Below are 27,536 nucleotides of genomic sequence, written 5' to 3'. Positions count from 1 at the left end.
ATGCATTTCCACTGACTTATGAAATATATGAGCTCAAAAAATCAAGTTTAAAATCTTACCTCAGTGCTTAGGTGTCTTTCCTTAGTTACTGAATACTCATAATGCTCCTTCAGCTTTTCACAAGCCACTTACTCTTAGCCTCGAGAAGATATATGCAACTTTTCACTTCATCAATTACTTCTATCCTCACACTTGAGCAAATATTCTTCAGGATAACTATTACACACATTTCCTTCATTGCAAATGGGTGTCCCTTTTGATCACAGGCACCATTTGGAATAATTAACTATCAAATATATTGCTTTCTGAATGGAGTTTACTGAATTAATGGAACCCCGTATATGTAATATACTTGATAAAAATTTCTTTCACTTTGGAAAGCGAAGGTCATTTCTAAACTATGATTGTTTAAAAGTAAAACAAACGACTCACATATCTTGTTACAACTTTTGAGATTCATCTACATGGACTAAGGCAAAGTCACCTTTTAACTTTGTAGTTAAATAATATTATATACCTAAAGATTAAAAAAAAGAAAACCCTAAAACTAAACACATTATTCCAGCTAATTGCTCTGTTAATTTGGACTTGTTTGTTAGAAAGTATAAATTTTTTAAAGTTCATTGTAAAATAATTCAAATATAGAAAGACAGAAAAAAAAAAGTGGAAGTCTACCATACATTGCTACAAATATTCCCCAAAGAAAACGTCTGGTAATAATAGTTTCTGATATAAAACCTACCACTGGTAACCTACTAAAAGGCCACTGATATAAATGTATGGTTGAGGATGCATATAAACACAAAAAGATGTACACACGAATACAAATACACAATTTAGATTTGTTCCTTCCTAACCAAATGAGCATGTATCATACATAGTATTTTGTATTTTATATATTTCAAAAAGCAATAAACCTGGATACTTGTTCCTGTTTGTAGTTATACATCAACCATGTTCCTTATAACAGCTACACAGTATATTACATGGCATCATAATTTAGCTCTAGCATTGTAATGTAGCTGCTTTCCTTATTGATGAGTGTTTAAGTTGCTTCAAACCTTTGCTATTAGAGCTACTACTGTAGTGCAGGTGGGCATGGTATTCTACTCCTGGAATGCCACAAGTCAGGAGGCTAAGGCAGGAGAATTATGAGTTTGAGGCCAGCCTGGCCTACATAACAAAAACAAGGAAATAAAAAACAATTATTTCAGTAAACATTCTTCCATGTGTATTTTTCTATACATATAAGCATTTGTTGTGTCTGGTTTTAAATATACTAGTCATCTCATTCCTATGTGAGAAAAGATATACAATCATTTGTACAGTTCTTCTATTGAGTGTGCACACAATGAGCTTTTTGTATTTGTCAGGACTTTTATATTGATAGTTTTTTAATCTTCATGAAAACCAGTGGTTTCAAAGAATCTGGAGTGATAACCAAGAAGGACTCTATTTTAGAGATACACTACTGAGAGCTGGAGACAACCTCTCCAAGGCCACTCAGCTAACTAGTGGTAGGGTCAAAACTAGAAATCAGCTTCCTGATTGGCCTCTCTTACTATATCGACTCCATTTCCTGGAGAACACCAAGGGCTAAGAAACCACTACAAGAAGGACAGAAACCAGAACTGTTTAAGAGTTCTCAATATGAAGCTACACAAAGGGCTCCCTGGGCACTACAGAGAAAATCTTAAACAGTTTTGTTCATTCATTCATCCATTCATTCATTCACTCACTCAATCATTAAGCCAGTAAGTTAGGCTTTTCCTAGATGGACACAGAAAAGTAAAACACAGGGTTGTTCTTAAAAAACTTCAAATGAAATTGGAACAATAAGGCACACAGAAATAAAATTATACAATAATACTATCATATCCATAAAGGGAAAAGCATTATAGAGGTCAGGCATCTTTTGATATTTATCCCATCAGAAGCTCAGTAAGAGTTTTAAAAGGTTAGTAAATTTTTCAAAGGACTTATTTTCCCTCAATTCTTTGAGGCCAATCAAGGAAAAAGATCAATGATGAACTATGGAGGTTCAAAGAAGCAAAAATAACATCTAACTAGATGAATCGGAAAGGCCTTCATGGAGTAAGTGGTACCGCATGTGAGCCCTGAAAGATGAATAGAGGAGGGATTTATAAGCATTCTTTTTCCCCTCTCCTCTCTGAAAATTCACTTTCTAAATATAAATGTGTGCTTGTACACATAGACACACATGAAGTAGTAAAATGCAGTTCTGAAAAGGCCTTATGCAGAACGTAAGAGAAAAATTGACTTAAGAAAAAAAATCAAAAGGCAAGAACTTCAGGAATTTTCAGTTCTATTTGATACAAGACAATCAAAAGGCTTGTTTAAAAAATTATCGTTATACATAAACCCCTAGTGCTTTTCTAGGATAAAAGACAAACCAATCCTAATAGACATGCACTATGACTACCCATGCCTTGTGTGCAATGGTATTTTTGACAGTTCATTTAAATACATTTATTTATTAATGCACAGTTAAGTCAAAAACTCCTGTTTAACAACAATTTTTAAACAAGATTTTGTGTATCTCAAAGAGAAAATAGCATTAGTCTTATTAACTCTTTTTGAAGAAGAGGGAGTCAAAGTCTCTGGAAAGAACTTAACTCTTGGCAATCAGTCTTTCCAGGCTCTTAAGTGGCAAGAGAACGGCCTTACCACTACTACTACTTTCAAGCAGGCCAGCAGCAGTCAGCATTACCTACATCCCTATGCCCAAGCTGTGAGGCATTTCAATCGAGTGAGGAATCTTCTATCCCTGCCATACCTACTGTTGGACTAGCCTTTTCCTTTGTCCTTGCTTTCTAAAACAATACATTCATCTTTCTAAACAATTCAAAAGTTTCCTTCAATCTTTCCCAAACAATCCAAGCCTCAAGCCTCATCCCCAACCATTGTCCCATTCACATAACGTGCTCCAGCCATACCAGACTCTCTACCCTGTGGACCTGTGTGCATGCTATTTCCCACACCTGGCGCTTTTGTCTCTCAAGGTTTTGGCTGGCTAATTCCTACCTCTCTTTTGAGTCTCCATTTAATCATCATGACTTCAGAGGACTTGCACAGCCATCCTGTCCAAACCAGCCCCCATAATTATATCTTGCTCTTTGTATAGCACCAAAAACTATAGTCATTGTTCTTTGTCTATCTTCTCCAATAGATTATAAATTACATGAAGGCAAGAGGTCTCTGGCTTAGCTCTGTGTCTTAGGAGTTAGAAGACTTTCTTAGGAGAGGATATCCAATACTACTGTTGCTTGGCTGACTAGTTTGTTTGGCTGGCTGATTTGCCATGATTGGCTCACTAACCAAAAGCCTGCTTGCTGATGGCAGGTAATTGCCATCCCAGTCATCTTAAGTAAGCAGCAGCTAGTCTTGAAGGAATATGATTTGTATATCCAATTTCAGTAGCTGACAGAAAAAAAAAGCACATGAGCACTAAGATTTAAGCACTTAATATAGGGATTACAAAGTCCTAAGGAAAAACAGTCCTTAAGCATGAAACTGCTGGGCTAGAAGATAAGAAGGCCCTTTTTAAAGAGGAATATGGATGAAAGAACCAGTGTCAAGAGGCAATGTGAGGGCTGGGAATCTGGGAATGGAGATCTTTGGCAGAGCACAAGGGTTTGATCCCTAGGATTGCATAAAGTTCCTTTAAAACTGAAGGATAATTTACGTGCATAAAATTTAAATCCTATTAATTTAAATTTTAAAAGAAAGCTGAATATATGAAAAATATATAAAAATGAAAAACAGTACCCTGACTCATACATTAGACAAAAAGGCATAGCACATAAATAAGAAAAAATAATAAAATAATTCTTAATGATCAATAATGTAAATATGTCCAAAAATATTTCTACTGGCAAAGGTTTTTAAGACTCCTTATGTACAGATCTCAAATTTTACATCTATTAAATGATAAAATGATACCCCAAAGCATACTAACTTTAGAATAATGTAACAAAATTCTTGCTTTTTATATTTTTGTAACAAGAATGTGTCACAGCATTGTGATCCTCATCTATTGTTCTTTCAGTTAAAATAGGTTAGTTAAAATACCAATATTTGTACAGCATTTTACAGTTTACAAAGCAAGGCTCCACTTGTATACCAAATTCATAATCACAATTAATAATGGGAAAATGAGAATAAAGTTTCACCAGCTCTATGTAATTTGTTCCTACTGCCTCAAAAAAAGCTATATTTGAAGTGCATGCTCAACAGAGAGCATACAGAATCTATGATTACAACAGTCAATTCAAAAAAATTCCTAAGGAGTATATATACAGCTAATTTTAATTAGTCTGTAAGTACTGAAAAAGGACTCAGATAATTATTTAAAATACACACACACACACACACAAAACACTGCTAGTGAATAAGGCCAGTCTTATAAACTTAGCTACTGTGTATAATATTTTTGATTGTATGCAAAATTTCATTGTTGCTATCCTAAAAAGGTAAGTATATATTAGACATGTTAATAGTTTCTTTGTGTGATTTCAGCTATTCCACACTGCTAGGAACAGCTTTAAAAGAATACGTAATACAAAATGAGAGAATTTCAAAATCTGGTACAAGAGGAAAAAAATTAAAATTATACAATAAAACCAAAGCTGAAGTGCTGAGCTGCACTGAGAGGTCAACAACACTGTGTCTGCTATTCAGTTGAAACACAGAATTTGCCCTTAGATGCCATTTTCATGTTAAATCAGGAACTGTCAATCAGCACCATTTGTTTGTAATCCTTCATCAGAACCCACTGCCTCAGCCTGAACACTCACAGGAAGAATGCAGAGAGCATATCTGCAACCACTTAACCTTCATCAACCAACATTCATGTGTGCTCATTAACATTTTTTTCATCACACTTTCCAGCATGACACAGCTCATACTGGAATAATAACTCGCTGATAATTGTTCGAGACAACAGCTGGACAGGCAGAGTCCAGAGGTGAACACTCTCATAGATTATGGGGTACAGTCATACATTACAATTAGAATAAAGAGTCATATGCTTGTGTTCAGTAGTTTGCAAAAAAAAGTTAAGGAGATGTTAATAGCACAAACAACATTCTCCTCTAAATTTAACTCTGCATGGACAGTTAGCTCCCTGATCCTCTTAACACTTCACAGTTTTGAAATAAACTAATGATAACCATTGGTGGTGGTTACTGGACTAGTTCAGAAATAGAAGCTATATTTTTTATGTAGAACAGTCAGGGGCCGCGATGTAGCTCGGTGGTACAGCGCTTGCCTAGCATGCCTGAGGCCCTGGGTTCGATCCCAGCACCAAAAAAGAAAAGATTAAAAAAAAAAAAAAAAGAAGAATCAGACACAATATACACTTATGACATAACTTAAAGATTACCAAGAGAGAAAAAAAGTCATCTCTCTCTAATAAAAATGTTGTATTAATTCTCATAAAATTATTTTAAAAGAATACTATGCTTAAATGTAAATTCAGAAAAATTAATTAATATCATGGAGGACATCTGCAAGGGTACTGATAGAAAAGGAATCCTAGAAAGAAACCTAAAGACAATATTCAGACCAGTGTCCCAATCTTAGCAGCCATGATAACTACTCTACTTTTGTTTGTTTTTTGGCAATACTGGGGTTTGAACTCAAGGCTTCACACTTACTAGGCAGATGTCCTATTACATGAGCCACACCTCCAGCCTCTTTTCCTCTGGTTATTTTTGAGATAAGGTCTAACTTTTTGCTGCACCAGCCTAGCAAACCTTCTCTAGCTGGGATGGCAGGCATACACTACCACAACCAACTACTGGTTGAGATGGGGTCTTATGAACTTTTTGCCCAGGCTGACCTTGAGCCACAATCATCCCAATCTCTAAAATTAGCCTGACTCCAGCAGGTGTTTATTCCAAGATGTACCACTTATAATTCCTCATTTTCCCAGTCTTCTCATGTCCAAGAAGCTTCCTCTTAATGTTCACAAAGTCTTCTCTTGTCTCTATGCTTCTAGTTTGCCCTTGACAGCTTCTTAACCTTCATTTCTCCCCTACACAGCAGAGATTTCACCTTCAAAATTCCTACTTTAGTCCTGAATTGCTTACTTGACGTTGACAATTTTTTTAAAAAGGCAAAATTTTAACAAATGTAAAGATCGAATTGCCTTTTATTAACAATTCCTACCATCTCATCTAAAATTTTAGCAAAGCTGCTACAATAAGCTGAGCAGATGGGGTTGCATTATGGGTAGAAATGAGGTTAAGAAGAAAGCAGAAAGGAACAAAAAGTGGATTGTAAAGTTACTTTTGCTATAGGATTTAAACAGAGGAAATTCTTATCATACTACCCAGACAAACTGGGCACCTTCTGATTGGCTGCTGTGAAACTCCTTTTTTTGGTAAGACTGGTCCATTTCAAAGTTCAGTTTCACTACGTGGCATCTAACACGAGTTGCTCCATTCTGGACTGGTCATTTTGGGTTCTCGTGCACAAGCTCAATCCAAAGTAATGGCCTCCCATACATTCTGTATAACAACATTTAGTCACAAATGTCCACACAGTGGATAACTAAATGCAACATTTCTCCATTCCTACTGTGATCATGTTGAAAATAATGTAATATATAATGGGATCCACTATGATTCCATATTATAACATTAATAACTCAGTCATATAACCTAGGGTTAGAATATACAGTCCCATGGGACAAGTTTTGTCTGCCACCTGTTTTTATAGATACAGCATTACAGGAATACGGGAGGCATAACCACTGGTTTGCATAGATCTGCAGCTGTTTTCACAGGACAAACACATGATTGAGTTGGTATAACTTAGACAACAGGGTCCACAAATACTTAAGATGTACTATTTGGCCTTGTATAGGAAGCATTGACAACATAGGACATAACCCACAGCAGAGATTCATAACAGTTAAGTCAGTTGAATACAAACAAATTCCATTATATTTAGCCCAAAATGTACAGATGCCTAGGTAATTCATTCTATAAGCTTAAATCATCTTAAGCACTATTTTCTTCCCAAAATCTACCAGCTAATGAATGTCTAAGCCTGGTTGATTATACTTCTATAAATATCTTTTATATCTAATGTACTCCAGTGCAAGTAACCTAGATTCAGGACTTCTTCACCAATCCCCTGGGTAATTAAAGTCTTTTAACTGTTATTCTAGCCTCCGGATTTGACCTATAACACTACCCAATACTAAGGTGTCATGCTAAAACAGAGATTATAACATTTTACATCCCTATTCAAAATGTTTCAAAATTTGTGACAGAATTAAAATATGAAGTACATTAAATTATTAATACATAAGTAACAGAAGAAAATTTAAACACCCAAATTTTGCATACAAAGACCTCCCTAACAATATTTGAACATAACTCTTTCGGGGTTCATCTAAGTGACAGTGCTGCACTTTTCCCTCTACACTGACACACATTCCATGGATCTGCTTTAGCCTCCAGCATCCCAGATATACCCGAGAGCTAATACTTTATTCACACTCAACTTCCTCTGTTTATGCAATCACTCACCACACACAGGTTTACTAAACAAAGAACATTGCACACTGCACTACGTGAAGGGAATACCATAAGCAGAAGATAACATAGCTCCTGCCTATGGAAAGAGTGTATCCTAACAGCAAAGGATGACATTAATAAACTCACACAAAAATAAACTATTAGAATTGCAAGCCAGTGTGCCAAGTGAAAAATCAAGGACACTGTGGCACAGAATGACATAGATCTAATGACAATACTTAGGCCAGGAAATGATGGATGCATGTAGTAAGTGAAGAAACTTCTCCATGAAGCCTTTCTAGTCACCCCAACTTTAAGCAGCAAATTTGTACATGGGCCTGACAGTTGTGATAACATGAATAGATGTAAATATTCCATGGTTCATAGAACAGAAAAGTTATATAGCAGCATGGAAAAATATATCTTATGGAAATAAGTCTGCATCTATATTATCATAAATATTGTTTAAAAAACATGAATTTTGAAAGAATAAAGGAAAATCATTACAATGAACTAAAATAGGATGGTGAGTTTGGGTGGTATTTTTCTTTTTAACCATTGTCTAAATTTTCCACAACATAATTATTTTATAATGAAAAAATCACAGCAGTTTGATTATTAAAGTGAATGGTCTGTATATAATTTCAATTGAATGTATACAATTTTATGTCTAATTCACTATTAACACACATATAATACAGAATAACTCTTTAATATGTCTCTTTTTCATGTAAAAACGAAAGATTTTTACCCATACTTGTGAATCTTATGTAACCATTGACTCCAGCTTTTAGGAAATAAATATCATTTGAATCTTGAATCCTGAGGTTTCCCTATTTCATTAAAGCCTTTTTACTAGCTTCTAATTAGAACAGGGTTAATATATTTGATTTCTGCTATATACTACCAAACTTTTATAAAAAGGATACTTTGCATTAAAAAGTCAATACCCATCCCCCCAAAAATAGAAAATAAAAAGTGTTGGGGAGTAGGCAGAGAAATTACAACCCTTATACGTTATTGGGAACATAAAATGATTCAGCTACTGTAGACAACACTTTGAGAGTTGTTGAAAAAGATAAACATAAAATTGCCACATAATACAATTTCACTCCTAAGTATAGAACCAAAGGGAATGAAAACACGTATTCAAATGAAAACATGTATACACATGTTCATAGAGGCACTATTTACATTACCAAAAGGTAAAGACAGCCCAAATATCTATCAATGGATGAATGGATAAATTATGGTATATACAAACAATGGAATATTAAGTCATGACAAGGAACATAGTCTGATACATGCTTCTATATACCCTCAAAAATATTATACAAAATAAAAGGACCCAGCCTCAAAAAGCACATGTTGTAATTTCAATTAATGGATAAATTCATAGACAGAAAAAGCATGCTGGTTGCTCCAGGCTGAGGGGAGAGACAGCAGGGAGAAACTGCTTAAAGCATACAGCATTTTACTTTGCACTGATGGAAACATTTTGCAACTAGACGGTCATGACTGCCATTGAATTATTCCCACTAAAATGATAACTTTATGTGATACAAATTTCACCTTAGTTGTACAAAAATCAACAAACAAGAAAGAAGCAATTTTCAGGATTAAACCTATTGAAATGTGTGACAGTATGTTTGCTAATTTTTTGCCTTTGTTTTGTAGACACCAAATCAAACTCCACATAATAATAACACATTTACCTAAAAGTATGCTCCTCCCTACATAGGAAGCCTGCTTCTAAGACAGGAAAAATGGTAAACTGCTTTACCATTTGGGCTCTGAACCTATCCCACCCTCAACCACACTTCATTATTCTGTTAAATTTTTTACCTAATTTACAAAAGAGCCTGTTATTCATGCGAGTGAAAGTCATCAGAGGCAGAGTTAATTGGAATCTCAATTATTTAAATATTTCTACTCTCCTTCCAAAACTCCCCTTGGCTTAAAATGAAAAAAGACAATTTGCTTGAGGAGGTTGCAATTATTATAGTTCTGTGTTAAAGGATTGAAAAAACATTCTTTTTTTCAGCAAATATTAATTTGGTGCCACTATAAGCCAGATAGTCTCAGTACTTAGAATCCATCAGTAAATGAAACAAAGGTCGTTTTCCTGAAGTGGTTAAAATTCCAATAGGGGCAGAGAAAGGAAAAAGACAATTATATGCCCAGTAAATAAGTAATGAACAATATGTTAGTGGGTGATAAATGATAGGGAATAAAAAGAACGAGGTAGAATTGGGATGGAGAAGAGGGCATGGAAAAAATGTTCTAAATGGGAGTTAACTGTAGGAGTCTCATTGTGAAGGCAACAGCTGAATCAAGACCTGGAGATGATAGGGGGCATACCAAATAGTTATTTGTAACATAGATATTCCAGGCAGGAAATATCTCATGACAGGGGTATGCCTGACATAGCTGAGGTATGTCATACAGACATCCAATGTGGCAGAAAAGAAAGAACTGAAGGAAAGGTAGCATGAGATAGGATGAAATGCAGTTAGAGAATCACAGAGTTGCAGAGAAACATTTCCTAAGGCTTCAGAATCTTCTGGGTATTGAGTAGAAAGGGCTCAAGTAGGTAAAGGTAGAAAAGACAATTAATTAATATGGAAGATGCAGGCCAGGAGCAAAATCCAAGCAGGTTGTCCAATGCCTTCCACAGTGAAAGTCGTATTATCCACAAAGTAACAGCAGCAGCTACCACTGGCAAATTTCCTGGAGCTAAAGAATGCATAGATGTCCAGGGCGGGTGGTTCACAACTGTAATCCTAGCTACTTGGAAGGTTGAGTTCAGGAGAACTGCCATTCGAGATCAGCCTAGGCAAAAAGCAAGACTGTCTCCAAAATAACTGGAGAAAAAGGGCTGGAGCCATTGTTCAAGCAGTAGAGCACCTACCTCCCAAGCATGAAACCCTGAGTTCAAACTCCACTAAGGTCAGAAATCAACAAAACTAACCAAAAAAGAATGCATAGGAGCTGCAAACTAGAAGTAACAGTCGTGACTAAGTGACAAAGGTACAAGGGAGGAGTAACAAAATGCATGGCTGAACAAGAACAATGTACAGGATGTGTAGAACAGAAAAGCTATAAAGACACAGTTGGAAGTGCAAGTTTAACTTGAGGGCAGAAGGTTATGAAAATCTTTTTTCTCTTTAATCCACATGCACATGCAGGATATTATAAACTTGATATTTATATGGATGATAAATCTGAAGGTAGGTAGGAGTGTTATTTTCTAAAAGAAAAAATATCCTCTGGGCATGGTGGTACACAGCAGTAATCCCAACTACTCAGGTGCAATAACAGGATGATGATGGTTCAAGGCCAGCCAGGGCAAAAAGTGAGACTATCTCAAAAAACAAGTCAGGTACAGTGGTATACACTTGTGGTCTCTGATACTCAGGAGACAAAGGTAGGAAAAGCACAGTTTTAGGCCAGATGGGGCAAAAGTTAATATGACCCATCACAAAAATAAGCTAGGCGTGGTGGAGCACACCTGTTATCTCAGATACTCCGGAGGCAGTGTTAGAGGGGTCAATGTTTGAGCACAGCCCAGGAAATTTTAGCAGAGAACTCTATCTGAAAAAATAAAGTGAAAGAAAAAGAGCTGGGGGCATGGCTCAAGTGTAAAGCACTTGTTTAGCAACAATGAGACCCAGAGTTCAATCCCCAGAACACACACACAGAAAATAGAAAAGAACTTGTAAATGATCTGTTTATAAGGTTTGAAAAACATATTAATGAATGAAATGGCTACCGTGGCTACTAAAATGTGAAGGGACAAATACAGGAGATGTAAATACTTTGTACAGGTACTCAAGATTCCAGATATCAGGTCATTTCACTATGAATGCCTAAAAGACCCTGGGATGCTCCCTCCAAAGTTTCTCATGTCCCTCCCTCACCACCCCCACAAAATATACCCTTTACTCTAGAGTCCCCACAGGATAAAGAGGAAAGAACACAAGCTATGAAGTCAAGCAAAAGTAAGCTCTTGACTTTGTGCTCTTTCAAATGAACTCATTTTAACTTGTTTGAATCTCAGCCCCTCCACATTAAAACCAGAAAAGGCCTAAATCACATGATGTGAGGACTGAACAAGTCTCTGAGGCTCAGTGACACTCATCTTCCCTTTTACTAGGCAAGTCTGTTCCTAACTCTCATGTCTTTTTGCTTCCAAGTGCTACTCTGGCCTTCTTTAAACCCTAATATAAATAGGAATAATGAGGAGTTTTAGTTTAGTGGGGTTGCAGATTAAGTTGGTACATCAAAACCACATTCACAAAAACTGCATTTTTGCTAAGCGTCTGACTCAGAGTCAGATGTGGACAGTGATGATCAAGTCAAGCAGTTAGCTGGCTTCTCTGCACTCAAATATAGCACTGAATAAAAAAGATGGCAAAAAGTGGGATGATGGTCCAGTGATTACTCAAATTTGTACATTATTTATAGGAAAATATCCTTTCATATGAGCACATGTACATATTTGTGTGTATGCATATATATATGTATATATACATATATAAATATGGTAAATTATATTACAAAAGTATTATTATCATGCTGAACTGACACAAATTGTAATTTCCCTTATTATTGGTACTGGAAACACATCTCTGCTAAGGCATGTAATGGAAATACAAATAACTGGGCAATTTGAAAAGCTCATATTTCTTTTTATATAGAAACAAAAGAATCAAAATGAAGTAAAATGAAACCTGGGAATGTAAAAAATTATTTTTCAGAAAGAGCATACTTTTAAAATAGAAAAACATAAGAGCTCTAAGGATGAATGCCCCTCATTTAAAAACAAACACAATTATTCCATTGGCTATTTCAGTTCTCCTGGGTTGAATCTTGCACTACAGGAGCAGAGAGCCAAACTGTCCCACTGTGACCTGTGAAACCCTGAAAAATAATTGGTTCACTAATTGAAAAAGGAAAGAAGATTAAAGAAGAAGAGACTCGCTTCAGGAAGAACGAGTATAAGGCAATATGACGATAGAAAAGTAGACCGGCAAATGACTTGAGATCCAACAATTAAATAAAAATAAATTGCATATTTTGTGTGAAGTATGGTTGCATTAGATCTTCTGATAAATATGATTTCCCTTAGTGATGAATTTTTTCCAATTAAAATAAAATTTTATAAATTGTATTTTTAAGTTAGCCATTGAAATGTACAATTATAATAACATGTTTTGCAGGTTGTAATGAAATTATATATTCATAACTATTTGCAGATGCTTGTTAGGTTTGAGTAATGTGTGGACCAGGAAAAGTCCCTCTCTATTCAGAGTCTCTGCCATGAACGCATAGACAGTATTCAGATAAAAATGTTCAGAAATACCACAGGACAAGTGTAACAATCTATATATTTAAATATTATTAAACTTTAAAATAAGGAAATTTACTTTATTAATAGGAAATGTAGAAATATTCTTGTCCACAAGTTAATAATGTATAAAATAGATTTCTTTTTCTAAATTAAAATTAGTCTCTTTTATATTTAAAATAAATAGCAGGGAGTGATAGTCAAGAAAATTGTTTTAAATGCCAATGGCGCTGGGCATCAGTGGCTCACCTCCTAGCTACTTAGAAGGCAAAGATCAGGAGGATCATGGTTAGAAGACAGCCTGGACAAACAGTTTGAGACCTTATCTCGAAAAACCCTTGACAAAAATAGGGCTGGTGGAGTGGCTTAAGGTGAAGGCTCTGAGTTCAAACCCCAGTACCTCAAAAAAAAAAAAAAAAAAGCCAATGGCTAGGTTTTTAAGAGGACAGTTCTAGGTTAAAGGGAAGAATGAGAGGGAAAATGTATAATTATAATTTCTTCCAAAATGAAGACAGTAGCCTATATTATAAACTAGAAAATATGTGGCAGACTATGACACCAATTACACATTCATTAAATAGTGTATATATATATATATATATATATATATATATATATATATATATATATATATATATATAAAGGAAAAAACACCCTTCCTAGCACTGTGATAAATAAGGATTTTTGTTAACATTTCAGAAAGGTTCTTAGCTTTGATTTAAAAAAAAAGAAAAAGCATATGGTCAATGTGACTGACAATGATACAAACCTCTGTAAGTATTTAGTGAACAGCATTAATGGTTTAAAAAGTTGATTCACAGTGCTCCAGGACCCTAAAATGGCATTCCTATAAAAGGAATCCAGCTATAAAAGAAACTACCATAATGTTAATGCTACCCTATGAAATAATTACGATTTTATGACATAGCATTGTCCTGACCACCAATCCCATCTGCTGAAGATAAGCATGCTCCAATCCATGGAACCAATGCACATGAAAAGGAACTTCTCAGATGTGATTAAGGTTAAGGATGCTGAGGCAGGGAATGCAGCCTGAACTCTTCCAGGCCAATTTAATCACAAATCTTTAAGGGAACCTTTCTCAGAACAAGAGAGGGACAGATGTTCACTGAAGTCAGGTCAGGGACATGCCCTGCTGTGAAAATGGAGAATGGGGGCCAAAAACTGAAGAACAAGAACAGCCTTTAGAAACTGGAAAAGGCCAGGAAACAGATTCTGCCCTAGTGCCTCCAGAAAAAAACAACCAGCCACCAGACTTCTGGTTCTCACTGTTAGCTATAGGCAAACATCCCTAGCAATTCACACACATACCAGCTCAGCATGGAAAATTCCAAGGACTTCGTCTCATCACAAATTTGGTGCTATAAAAATCATATTCTGGGATGAACAGTTCTCACTTGTAGAGATTTGCCCTCCTTCTCCATGATTTGGCAAGCCAGTGGGGAAGTAGAAATATTAATACACATTTGCAATTAAGCTACAAATTAAAGACAATTCTTTATGTTTCCTTAATTTATCACCAGTTTCAGAAACATATATTAGGTAAAATCAACTGAAGTTTTTAACATATCAAAACAGTAGAATTTCAACAATTTTACAAAGTTCCTCCAAGCAATTCCTGTTAGCTTATATCACAACAGGTAGAGAATGTAAAAAAGGGAAAAAAATAAGTTATCTATTCCTAAAAATTTATCACTTCTCTGAACCTTCTGCCAATACTTTACGAAACTAAGAATATTAAGTTTCCAACCTCCCTGCACACCCTGGGGAGAATTAAGTCCATAAGTTTTAATTGGCATTCATATTTGGCTGTCAACTAAAGGCTCCTTATGCCTTAACGTATCCTAGCTTCATAATTACATTCAAACATCCATACCATCTTTGCTAATGTTTGAAACCATAAATAAATGTCAAAAATCATAATGAATTATTTTAAAATGCCAGTAAGTTTTTATTATTTTTATAATTTATTATTGTTGTACTGGGGATACACTGTGACATTTACAAAGTTTCTTACAATATATCATAGTTGAATGTACCCCCTCCATCATTCTCCTTTATCCCCTTCTCCCCTCATTCCTGAGATAATTTCAACGGGTCTCATTTTTCCATTTACATACATGTGTACAGAATATTTCCACCATATTCACCCTCCTACCACCTTTCCTGATATCCGCGCCCATAAGCTTTTATAAAGAACTAAATGAGCTTTTCAAAAATCACTGTGACGCTATCAGCTCAGTGCTCTAAAACTGTTTCTTACCAAGAAAAGCTAAGTTAAAATTTTCAGCTTTTAAATCTCATACAACTTAAAATTCTTTGGCCCTAATTCTATGACTGACTCAGGAATTGAAAGAAAGAAATCAGGAAAGAAAGAAAAAGGGATGAAAAAATGCTTAACGTAACTTTTGTATTCATTCCTAACACAACAAATCCCTTCCTCCAGAAATTTAATGAAGCACTTGACAAGACACATCAGAAATGAAAGGTACAAATTATTACAATTATATTATTATTTTATAATATTAATGGTACAAACTAGGGTTATATTAAGCTTCATAAGTGGCTGTTAGTATAAGTCACTTGTTAACACAGTAGTAGTAGTTTATAAACACTGTGATTTATAAAGCTTCATTTGGAAACGGGTTTATAACCAAACATAGACCAATTAAATTACTACATGTGTACTGGCATAAAAACAAGCAGACCAATGGAATAGAACAGAGAACATGGAAGTAAACCCATATATCAAAAACCAACAGATATTCAACACAAGTGCTAAGAACATACAGAGGAGAAAGGACAGCCCTTTATATAAATGGTGCTGGAAAAATTGGGTATCCACAGAATCCACGAAGAAAGAAACTAGACCCCCATCTCCTGGCAGTTATATAAAAATCAACTCTGTGGATTAAAGACAAATGTAAGACCTGAAACTACTAAAAGAAAACACTGGAGAAATGCTTCAGGACTTTGAAACAGGAAAGGAGTTTTTAGACACAACCCCAAAATGTAGGGTACATAAGCAAAACTTGACAAATCAGAGTACACCAAACTAAAAAGCTTCTACACAACAAAGGAAACAAGTATCAGATTGAAAAGACAACCTAAAGAGTGAGAGAAAATATTTGCAAACTACATATCTGACAAGAGTTTAAAATGCAGAATAAATAAGGAACTCCAAAAACTTAATGGCAAGAAAAAAAAGTGACTGAACCAAATTAAAAATGGACGACATATCTAAATAGACATTTCTCAAAAGACACACAAATGGTCAACAGTTACATAAAAATAACACTAATCAACATCACTAATCATTAGGGAAATGCAAGTCAAAACCACAATGAGTTATAATCTTGCCAATGGCTATTATCAACAAAATAAAAGATAGCAAGTCCTATGAGAATGTGGAGAAAAACATATCTTTACATACTGTTGGTAGGAGTAAAAACTGGTACAGCCATTATAGAAAACAGTATGGAGGTTCCTCAATAATTTAAAAATAAAACTATCATATGATCTTGCTATGATACCAATGAGTATACACCCAAAGGAAATGAATGATCAGTGTGTCAAAGAGACATCTACACTCCTGCTTAGTGAAGTACTATTTATAACAGCTAAGAAAATAAAACAGCTTAAATGGATAGAGAAAGTGTGGTACATATATATAATGGAATACAATTCAGACATAATTCAGACATAAAATGAAATCCTAGCATTTATAGCAACACAGATGGAACTGGAGAGCATTATGTTAAATGAAAAAAGCCAAACACAAAGAGACAAGTAAAACATGAGCTCATATATATGAAGAATCTAAAACAGTTGATTTTATAGAAGTTGAGAATAGAATGGTGGTTTTCAGAAGCTGGGAAGAGTTGAGGTGGGGAATGGATGGAGAGAGGTTGATCATAGGGTACTAAGTTATAGTTAGAAAGTAGCAAGAAGCTCTGGTGTGCACAGTAGAGTGACTTTAGGTAAGAAAAATGTAATGTACAATTCAAAAGACTAGAAGAAAGGATTAATGCTTTCACCCTAAAGAAATGATAATATTTGAAGAGATAATTAAGCATTTAAGCATTATACAATGGGAATATCAAAACATCACACAGTAACCCATAAATATATACAACTTTTATGTTTTACTGTACCAAGTAATAAAAGTCAACTAAAATTAATAAGAAAAATATGAAGATTAAAAGTAAAGTTTTAACAAAATTATTTTTTACTACTTCAACAACAAAAAGACACCCAAAGCTTTACAAGTGGAAATGAGGCCGGTATTCTCAAAATTTAAGCTAAAATTTCCTGAGTAACACAATGAGCTGGGCCCTGAAAACATGCTTTACAATATTCATTACTTAGTCCTCCTGATAACCCCATGAGATGAGCAGCTGTGAAAGCCAGGGCTGCACACATGTAGAGTGGACTCTACAGAGCCCCCACTTCTGTACACTCCACAGCATGGTGTTAGTATTTACAGCTCAGATACTTACAGAGTGAACAAAGGTAGCAAATGATGAAAGATGCCCTTAATAAAAAGTGGCAAGTTTTTAAAGCCTTTAATATAAATTGTGGGATGAGGGTGAACTGCTGAGGGGCAGTGGTAAGGTGGCAGGAGATGAGAGGGAAAATTATTTTAAATCAAAGAAGAGCACTTTAAATAAAACATAATAGGATTTCTTTTAATCAGGGAAGCAGCATGGCACAGCAGAGAGAGCAGTGGCTTTACACTCAGATCTGTATTCCACTCAGAATAGCTACTCCTTTCAGCTAAACTTCTCTTAAAATCTTTTTCTTACATATGAAGTACATATTTGTTTTCTTCCTTTCATAGAATTGTTTGGGTAACAAAACTATAAATGAAGAATTTAACTGCTAAAAGTACAGAATCAACATTGTAGTTTTATTATCTAATTAAGGAGTAAGTTTCATGTTTTGTCCAGATTTCTTATATATTTTATTAACGAATACATTATAGTAGTTTACTAATGCAAGATTCAATAAAGGAGAGGTGACAGCAGGGTACAGTGGTACACACCTGTCATCACAGTTACTATGGAGGCAGAGACAGGATGGAACTTGAGTCCTTAAGTTCAGGGCCAGTTTGGGCAACATAGTGAGACCTCCATTTCAATATGGCGGAAATATTATATACTCATGTATATAAATGGAAAAATGAGACATGTCGAAACTAACCTAGGAATGGGGGAAGGGAGGGATAAATAAGAATGGAGGGGATGAATTCAATAATGATATATTGTAAGAACTTTTATAAATGTCATATTATGCCCCCAGAAAAATAATAAAATAAAAATAAAAGACAGGAGAAGAGTTGATTGCTGAAACTGTCTTTAAAAATGAATCTAAGTTGGATGGAATATCACACATTGTCAGTAATGTGTTGGTCCCTTGAATTACCAATAAATTAATTAATTAGTTAATTAATTTAAAAAATCAGTAGGCAAAGTAACAACCAGGCTCCTGACATCTACCTTACTTCCATGAGTGTATAGAGCTTCCATTTTTGCCAAAGACCCAATTGTCAGTCAGAGAAGTGGAATCTTTTTGAGAATAACATAAGACACATAGGGACTCAAAGGAAGTAAATTGTACTCGAATATAGCTATCAAGACAACGTTCAGGACTCCCCATGGCTGTCAGTGAATATAAGAACTATGGTCTTAATTAAAGTGTTGTAAACTATAACTCAGGGCAATTGTAGCCCAAGTCCATCCAGAACGGCTGTAACCAAATTTGACATGTTACAAATGAATAACCATCCAATAATAAACCAAAGAACCACAGTATGTGTCTCTATCCTCAGTGATTATAAACTATGTTTTAGGAATAACTTTTCAGGTTCCTCAAAAGCCTGATATATTTCAATATTTGGAATAAATGAGTGTTACTTTTAAGTTGACAGAAGTAACCTATTCATCTACCATTAAGTATTGGTACTAAGAGACACATTTTTCAATAACAATATTGATATTCAAAAAGGAAAAATAACATTAAACATCAGATTATAAAACAGCAATATGCACATGAGACAACCTTGGAGGTGTACTGCTTGCATCTCCCTTTTGGAAAAGACCTTCTGATCAGCAGCAAGGAACACACTGGGCTGACAAGGTCCAAGTGTTTGTGCTTTTAGGATCCTCCTTAGCATTTGAACCCAGGCCCAGCTCTTGCTGGCTAGCCCCCAGCTAGTGGCTGAGCATGGCATGGAAGTATGGACTGGCCATTAAGAACCAGAATAGGTCTCTTCTAACTGGCATTCTCTACCACCAACAGGGTTGGTTCAGAATTCATCAGATTTACAACATGATCTAAGGTTCTTCCTGTCTAGTTTTGCCTCCCAACTTTTATCTTTCAAATGTATTACCCACACCATGGGCCCTTTAGAAATAAACAAATAAATAATAAATGAATACCTGCATTATATCATCAATGGATGCTTCCAGGAGGAACTAATTGACAAAATATGCTTCTTTTTAAAGTTATTTAGAAACAAGATCTAGCTGCAGGTCAAATAACCTAACTTTGAAGCAGAGATGAGTTTAAATGAGATTTTTGTGTGTCTAAAATAATTCCTATATGTCAGGAAAGGATGTGTAAACTCCACTGAAGGAAATATAGGTACTACTGTTTTTTGTCTATAATTGAAGAAAAAGCTAACGTTAGAGGCTAATTAAAGTAATTGGGTGACTTTTATTTTCTTTTACCCAAGTTCACAGACACATGAATTCTACCCAGAGACCCCAAGTTTAGAATGCTTTGGCTAATGGGTGTCTAATATTGAAATATCCAATCTTTTAATAGCTAGAGATGCACTTAAACAAGTTAAGAGCTGTGAAGACCAAGGGTTTTTAACCTCGCTTTCCTACTAAGATGCCATGAAATATGTAAAAGCCTATGCTAAACACACAGAAAATGTTATAAGGCATAAGATCATATGCTCAAATGATTCAATCTTGAGGAACAAAAAGAGCAGCTTACCAAATCACAGGACTATATAATGATCATGCAATGTAACTAGTGGTATTCAAGGTTAGAAAATGCCTAAGATATTTTGATACAGAAAGTTTCCTTTTTCTGTTACAAAAGAATTTGCTGTACTATTTAATATGATTTCTATATAGCATAGAATCTAGCTAGAAGTCCCCTGTATTTACTTGCAACTGTGCTATGCCAAACATATTCTCTTGCTATATTCCAAGGTTGGAATCAAGTTACCATGCAAACTCTACATGATTCTACTTGTTTCAACCCATTCAATGGGCATTTTTCTGGGGGAGAAGGAGAGGAATAGAAGAATGTGCCTCATTTATAAATATTTTCAGATGAACAATAATGTGCACTACTTGCAAGTGGGAATCCTGAATGACAGACTATGACATAGATTAGGCAAAGAATAACTGCTAGAAAGAGAGATGTGAACTTCAAGCAATCAGAAGGAAACGAGTGATGACCTAATTAGATAGAGAAGAAGGCAGATGATACAGGAAATGGGAGAGAAATCCTAGCAAAAAAAGGTGTGGGATAACAAGATGATAGCTACAGACACACCACAGAAAGTTGCTACCACAATTAAAATGCAAAGGTGAACTTGGAAAATGAAAAGAAATAGTTTTCCCCAATCCACCATTAGACAAGTGATTCCAGTCAAATTCACTGTATTAATACCATTTCTTCCTGTGATGGAAAAATGAAGAGGTGAAAAGACTATGCTTAAGGGCACACCCACACATGAGCCCAAAGCTCCTTCCTTTCTGTACAGATTCTTCTGTACAGTACACAAGAAATATGTCTATTTACAAATACCTGTAAATTTTTATCACTTGAAACCAAAGCTCTATTACTGAATTAATAAGCGTATAACCAAAGCATTGTGTACCATGGAAGGGGTTCCAAAGTAAATAAGCCTACATTCTTTAGCATCTTCTCTTTAGATTCTATTTCTATAAAGCTTTAAGAATAAGTTTCCAGTTCTTCAGCAACCCAACAGTGAATTTTCTGTAACAGGTACATTAGATACTTTCTAATGATGAAACAAGACATTCATCACCATTTCATAATTTCCTTATGCCCTCAGCTCTTTTAAGATTCAGCCACAGCCAATCTACTTCTTCCCCAATCTTTTAAAATTAGTATTTATCAAGTGTCCTTTTTGGAAACTTTTAACATGAGCTAAGATATGTTATATTCAATCCAGCATCACCCTCTTTTTGTGTGCATTCTGAAAGTACATTTCTCTGATACAAATTATATTGTTCATCATAATGTAGGATGTGAGGTAGTTTAGGATGTCTTATACACTTTTCTTCATAAAAAGGAATAAACTATGTTTCAATTATAAAATGACATCTTGAACATAGCCAAGGCACTGGGATAATCCATGGTTTATCAATTGCTACCCTAATACTTTGGCCACTGAACTATGATGACAGAAATCTAAGCATGATTTGTTTTTAAGTGCATAATCCATTAACTGTTTTCATATGCCATAACTATTCAATTGAGAATTTATAAACCAGTTTATTGTCCCTATCTGGCAAATATGACGCACCTGTCATAAAATGTGATTACTTAAAAAAGCTAACAATTGTGAAAAAAGATTTTCATAATAAATCAGTCTGACTAAATTAGACTTCATATTCTTCAGGAAACCCTTTAATCCCTATTAAGTTAATAGTTTGTGAATAATGAAAGTAATTAATATTAATTTTATTTAATAAATCCAATACCAATAACCTGTTATGACATGTTAATCCGTTTTCCAACAGCCTGTATAAAAATTAACCAACAGATGCTTCCAATCTGGCAAAAAAAATATACAGGCCATTAGCATTATTTTGATGATTCCAAATGTTCAATATATGAATATTGTGGTTAAATTTCAGAGAGATGTATAAACAAAGTTCTTTTACAACCTTGTTAGGTATTAACAGATAGGAAAGTATAGCATTCTCTTCTAAAAATCAAAACCATTATCCTACTCCTTGTTCTTATGTTTCAGCTAAGAAACTGACTGGGTTTTATGAAGACTGTAAAAGCAACATGAGCTTAGAGACTGTGTCTACAGCAGTCAGTCCAGGGTCTCCAATGCCAAGGAGAAGGCTATACATGCAAACTACAACAAATCTGTTGACCTGAATAGTAGTAGTCAAATAAAAAAGGTAAAAGAAGTAAAAGTGGGAGGAAAAAAAAGAAAAGAAAAAGGATAATCTGGGAAAATACCCATATATATTTCTAAGAAATTAAAATATGGAAAGTTAAGATATATTTCAAAAACTTAGAACAGAGAGAAGAAATCCAAAATGAGCTACTTAACAGCAAAATAAAGTATTTGGAAAAAAAAAAAGACAGTGATATAAGCAAGTGCTCATTTCACCAAAAAAGGCTCAGAAAGTTCCTATAGTTTTTATATATATATAGTTTTATATATATAGCGTGTTTTTCTTCACACTAAAAACAAAAGCTCTCTGAGAGAGAGAGAGAGAGACACAGAGAAAGAGACAGACAGAGAGAGAGAGAGTATGTGAGGTGGTGTGGGGGTGCAGCAAAAAGAGAGAAGTTTTGTAAAGGTCATGAGGAGTTAAGAGAAAAAAACATATTCTTACCAAAAATATCTTACTATATCTATCAGTGGAGGGACACAAGATGATATTGTGGGAAGTAAGAACTATTTAATAATCAGATCAAAAAAATAAGATCACAGCTGAGAAGTGATGAGGATTAAACAAAGTAACATAAAGAAGACCAAGCTCTAGGAACTGGTATACCATAGGTGCTCAATTATTACTTTCTCCTCCTTGGCTAACTCTCAAGGTATTAGAGTTATAGGCCCCATCAACCTAAAGTAGTGTCTACTTAAGGAAAAAAAAAATGTTTATATGAACAGAAAATAAAGAATATGTGAGAAAATGTCAAGGTTCTCCTTGACTTGATTCAGTTCTCTTTATTCTTATATTTCAAATGCCTACCAAGTACACAGGATTGCCATCTACCATTTTTATATGCCTGAGATGGAACATCCATCTTTGTAATCAGAGAAAAAAATAGACACACCCCATTTCTCTAAAAACTCACTACATTCTCAATAATCTGAATTCTTTTGTCCTTCCCTGCCTACGTGTGATATAAACCAGTGATTAAACTGACAGGAATTAATAACTTCTGTTCCCTCGCATTGCTAAGGAGTGGAGAGGCAACTGAATTTTCACCTTGGATTGAATAATATTTAAGTGGCCAGGTTTACTCCTGAATTCTTCAGAAGTTATAATATTTATTCAAAACTTTGGAATCATAAGGGACAGGTAAATGTTAAGATTTAAACCTGATAGGCAAATGTTAACATTCATGGTAGCCAGGGTATCAATACAGAGACAATACAAAGCAACTTGTTCTTTCCACAAGACCAGAGTCTTATCTAAGCTTTCTAAACATCTTTCTCTTTCCTTGCATTTTGATAGTTTCCATCAAATATTTATGCTCTCAAATGGGATTTCCAAAAACAGAAATGACGGGACTTTTCCAATAAAATACTTAACTACTAGTAATGCAAAAAAAGCACACATAAGACTCCTCATGTAATACTTTCTAGGAATTATTCATCAAAATAAAATTATTCCTCAAAAATAAAAAATAGTCACTTTAACAGCTCATCTCTGGTTAGTATCATGAAATGTTGGCAATGCTAGGGTCACAATCCTGAGTTTCTTCATCTTTTCTGTTCACCTTGAAAATACCATCCAGAGTCACAAATAAAGGGCAACTCATTTGAGCAGAGACAAAAGATATTGTAATCCTCTGTCATTTCTGAGAGAGAGTCAAATGAGAGAGAATAGGGTCAAGGGGCCAGGATGGACAAAGACACTGAAAGACCAGAATAAGATGGAAATAAAATAATCTAGAAATGACCACTTCTCTTCTTCATTTTTTTACCTAGTACTAGATCCTACGAATGCATCATTTTTTAAACCTTGAATTCCAAGCCTAAAGTTAGATGACTTAAGAATTTTTAAAAGTCCAATTATTGCATCTAGGGCTAACACTACAGCTAAATTAAAGGCATGCTAACAAGTTTCCCTTTTGAGCCTCATTAATTAAGAAAGTAATCAGAGTAAGGGGGGGGAGAAAGAGTATTTCGATAAGAAGCATCACTTAAATAGCTTTTAGGTATCACCATTTGCACCTACTAGCAAAGCAAAGGGAAAACTAATCAATTCTAGGTTATGAAAGCTGAAATTCTGAAGTGTTTTACATGTAAATACATATTTTAACTGGCACATATTTTCCTTGATTGCCTGAAGAGTGTGCTAATCTTATTCAAAGAAAAATTTGATTCTCCATAATCAAAAGGTAAAATTAAGAACTGCTTACTTCACAAGTTTTCCCATGGTAAGCTTGTAGGAAAATTCTCCCTATTTTTAAAGACTGAATATATAATTTTAAATACTTTATTCAAGACAAGTCCTGATCAGAAATATCTGGTAAAGGCTTTTGATTTACCACAAATTCTAGAAAGCTACTTTGTTTTATAATTACCTGTTACAAAGAGTTTCTAATTTACAATTATCTTTTAGAAAGCATTTCCAAGGAATACAAATGAATGTTTAAAGTATCTGCCAATATTCTTTTGTTGCTCTGGTGATGAAAAGCACATCAAAAACATGTAGCATCTTAGTGTGATGCCTAGTGAACAGTAGGCATTTTAAGAAGTCAATTCCTCCCTCTACACCAAGGCCAACCACCTGCAACCACCTAGTACCATGTCTCCCTACTAGGGTGGCATAACACTGTAGTGAAAATGGTTGTTTTTCAAAAATAAAAAGGTAATAATTAGTCTAAGTGCCTTATGCTACAGACCTAACGTATAAATTTTGCATGATACTTAAATATTCACTTAACAATATATTGATATCAGTCTCTACATGTAAGTGGCAAGCCCATGACATTGGATGAAATAAACTTAATTTGTAGACAAAAACACAACATACTTTTTAATCACACTGTACAGGTTAAAGCTGTCTGAAAATAATTTGGAAAATGAAGGCTATTGCTTTTAATGAAATGACCATATAATATAATCAAATACGTTACTTTCAATTCAGCTTTGAAGATATGTAAATTTTATATCCCATGTGACTCACACCAATTTAATTATGTGTCCATCACTGTAACCCTTAAGGATGGCAAAATTCTGACTAAAAGAAGGCTCATATTTTGTTTTTCTATTTCCATGACTAAAGGTAATTCTCATGCCAAAAATCTCTTAAAATATTCTTCTTTAAAAAAAAAAATCTCTAATTTACCCCAATGGAACATCTTCAAAAAAAAAAACTATAGGAAATTAAAGAATCAAACCCTTTATTTAAACATTTGCATTTTTATAATTGCTCTTTTGATATACTGAGTTTAAAAATTGCTATTTAAACTTTTCATTAGCTCATTTATGTACCATTAGCAATGTAAAAAAATACCAGGTACAGGATCTTAACGTTTGTTAGAGACTGTTATATAAAAAGTGGCAATGTTAAAATTCTCAAAATAAATTAATAACCAAAATGTTAAACTTACCTTTGTGTTGGCAACAAAATGTTTTCTCAAGTTTACAAAGCAAATCCGTATTTTCATACTTATTTTCATTTACTTTTATCCAGAAACAGTTTTCAGACATTTCCTGAGGTCTGATCTGCAATCAGAGAGAAGACTGATGCATAAACAGCTGGGTACCTCACCTGCCCCAGCCCAATCACCACACAAGACCCAGCATCTCATAGCTGCCAGCAAATGTTCATCACGTAAGCTCTAAGATTTTACCCCAAAGTCTGTTCAATGAAAGACAAATTTTGCAGGATATTAAGCTCTTATAAGAAAGAAAAAGTTCCCATGATCCAATACTTCAGGGTTTGAAGCTGAATGAAAGAAATTTTAATTTGTTTCATATCAATTGTATTTCTCAGATTCATTATTAATGCTTATTTACACTATGAGTCTTACAGAAAGGACACACGATACTGCACTTCCCAAGTTGGTGTGACCATGAAACTATCTTTCTACAGGATTCAGAATTCCAGGGACCTAAGTAACTGACAACTAAGAATACATTTCCTAAAAGCTACCAATGAGAAAAGTTCTTAAGCAATAATTTTTGTACTTTGGAGAAAAACTTCACAAGTGAATAGTACCATCACAATAATACTGAATTGTCAACGTAATTACAAATCAAATCCCATGGAAACATCACTTATCACCAAATATATAGAGCATAAAGCCTCAAGCAAGTCAAAAGTGCTTTATTCTAACACTTCTATTTTATACACACACACACACACACACACACACACACACACACGCACACACAACCATTTGATTGTCACTTTGAGGGGAGTTCCACTGAAGATTACATATTAGTAAATGTAGATATTAAAATTATATTTTACTCTAAGTAGAAGTATATTTTCCACTGTTTTTGTGTTTTACCTTTAACCAATTCAATCGTCTCATGTTGATTTCAGGTTTAAATTCTTTCTTTGGTTTTAATCCAAATGGCAGGGTTGGTGGAGGAGGAGAGTTTCGTCCACCAAGAAATCCCAGAGGAGGTGGTGGAGGCACAGGACCTCCAAATGGCATGGGCATTCCAGGAAGAGGAGGAGGCGGTGGAGGCGGTGGAGGAGGTGGCATAACTCCACAAGACGACAGTGGAGGAGTGGGAGGAAGTGTTGGGTGTCCAGTCTGGTCTTCTTTGGATATTGGCAAGGGAATTTTGATACCAGCTGGCAAGGCACTAAACTAGAGGTGAAAATAGTAAAGACACTATTAAGAAAATGTCTACAAACATGCAAAAGTACATTTTACTCAAAAATAAAGCATTACATTAGACCAAAAATAACTGTACCAATAATTTTGCATGGTTTAACCTAAAAACAGAATTCTAAAAAATTTTTTCTTCTACTTTAAGAAGATAATTATAGCTTTTATTCTCAAAAAATGTAATTGCCAAAACTATAAATTCCCCATTTTGAGGCAGTTATGGTTATAAAAGTAGAGAGATACCCACAAGCAAAATTGGTATATGGATCTAGAAGATTTGAAAATCAGCTTTTTTCTGTTAATAGTTGAAGTCATAGAAGGAGATAAGTTCACTCAGGCTATGAAAAGAAAAGGCTCACGGAAAAGGACGCACTGGTACCTGCCTATAATTTCAGCACTCAAAAGGCCAACCTTGGCTACATAGTTTGAGGCCAGCTTGGCAACATAGCAAGACCCTATCTCAAAAAAAAAGACTGGTATACGGAACTCAATGGAACACATACATTTAAGTATAAGTGAAAAATAATAATAATAATAAGATCCAATTTTTTTTAAATGCAATTTATACAAGGTGCCTTTGCTCAAATCTTGTCGATGTCCTTATACACTATAGAAAAAAATTCTAAAACTTTTAGTAAGGACTAGAAAGTCATGTTCTGGTCCAGTCCAACTGGACTTTGAAATCACTTTCTTTTAATTTCATGTATGTGACGATCTCATAATGACTTCAGGTCCTGCTCCCTCTGCCTAAAACAGTGCCCAATCTACCACCTTTCACTAGCCTTTCCAGT

At 34.7% G+C, this 27,536-nt stretch overlaps 1 protein-coding gene across 5 annotated transcripts in view; it reads right to left on the bottom strand.

Annotated features, from left to right (window-relative positions):
* Diaph3 (diaphanous related formin 3) overlaps positions 1 to 27,536 on the bottom strand; it is a 492,745-nt gene that overhangs the window by 272,333 nt on the left and 192,876 nt on the right. For all 5 annotated transcript variants that reach the window (XR_012436212.1, XM_074043284.1, XM_074043286.1 and 2 more), the window contains 2 exons: positions 26,416 to 26,724; positions 25,510 to 25,624 (listed from right to left, as the gene is read on the bottom strand). Coding sequence is in view for 4 of the 5 variants with exons in the window: in XM_074043284.1 (XP_073899385.1) it covers positions 25,510 to 25,624; positions 26,416 to 26,724 (424 nt within the window). In the remaining variant the exon portion in view is untranslated. The remainder of the gene's footprint in view (positions 1 to 25,509; positions 25,625 to 26,415; positions 26,725 to 27,536) is intronic.

The sequence above is a fragment of the Castor canadensis genome, chromosome 10, assembly GCF_047511655.1.
Source record: "Castor canadensis chromosome 10, mCasCan1.hap1v2, whole genome shotgun sequence".
Classification (NCBI taxonomy): domain Eukaryota; kingdom Metazoa; phylum Chordata; class Mammalia; order Rodentia; family Castoridae; genus Castor; species Castor canadensis.
This window is presented reverse-complemented; position numbering and strand designations above follow the sequence as displayed.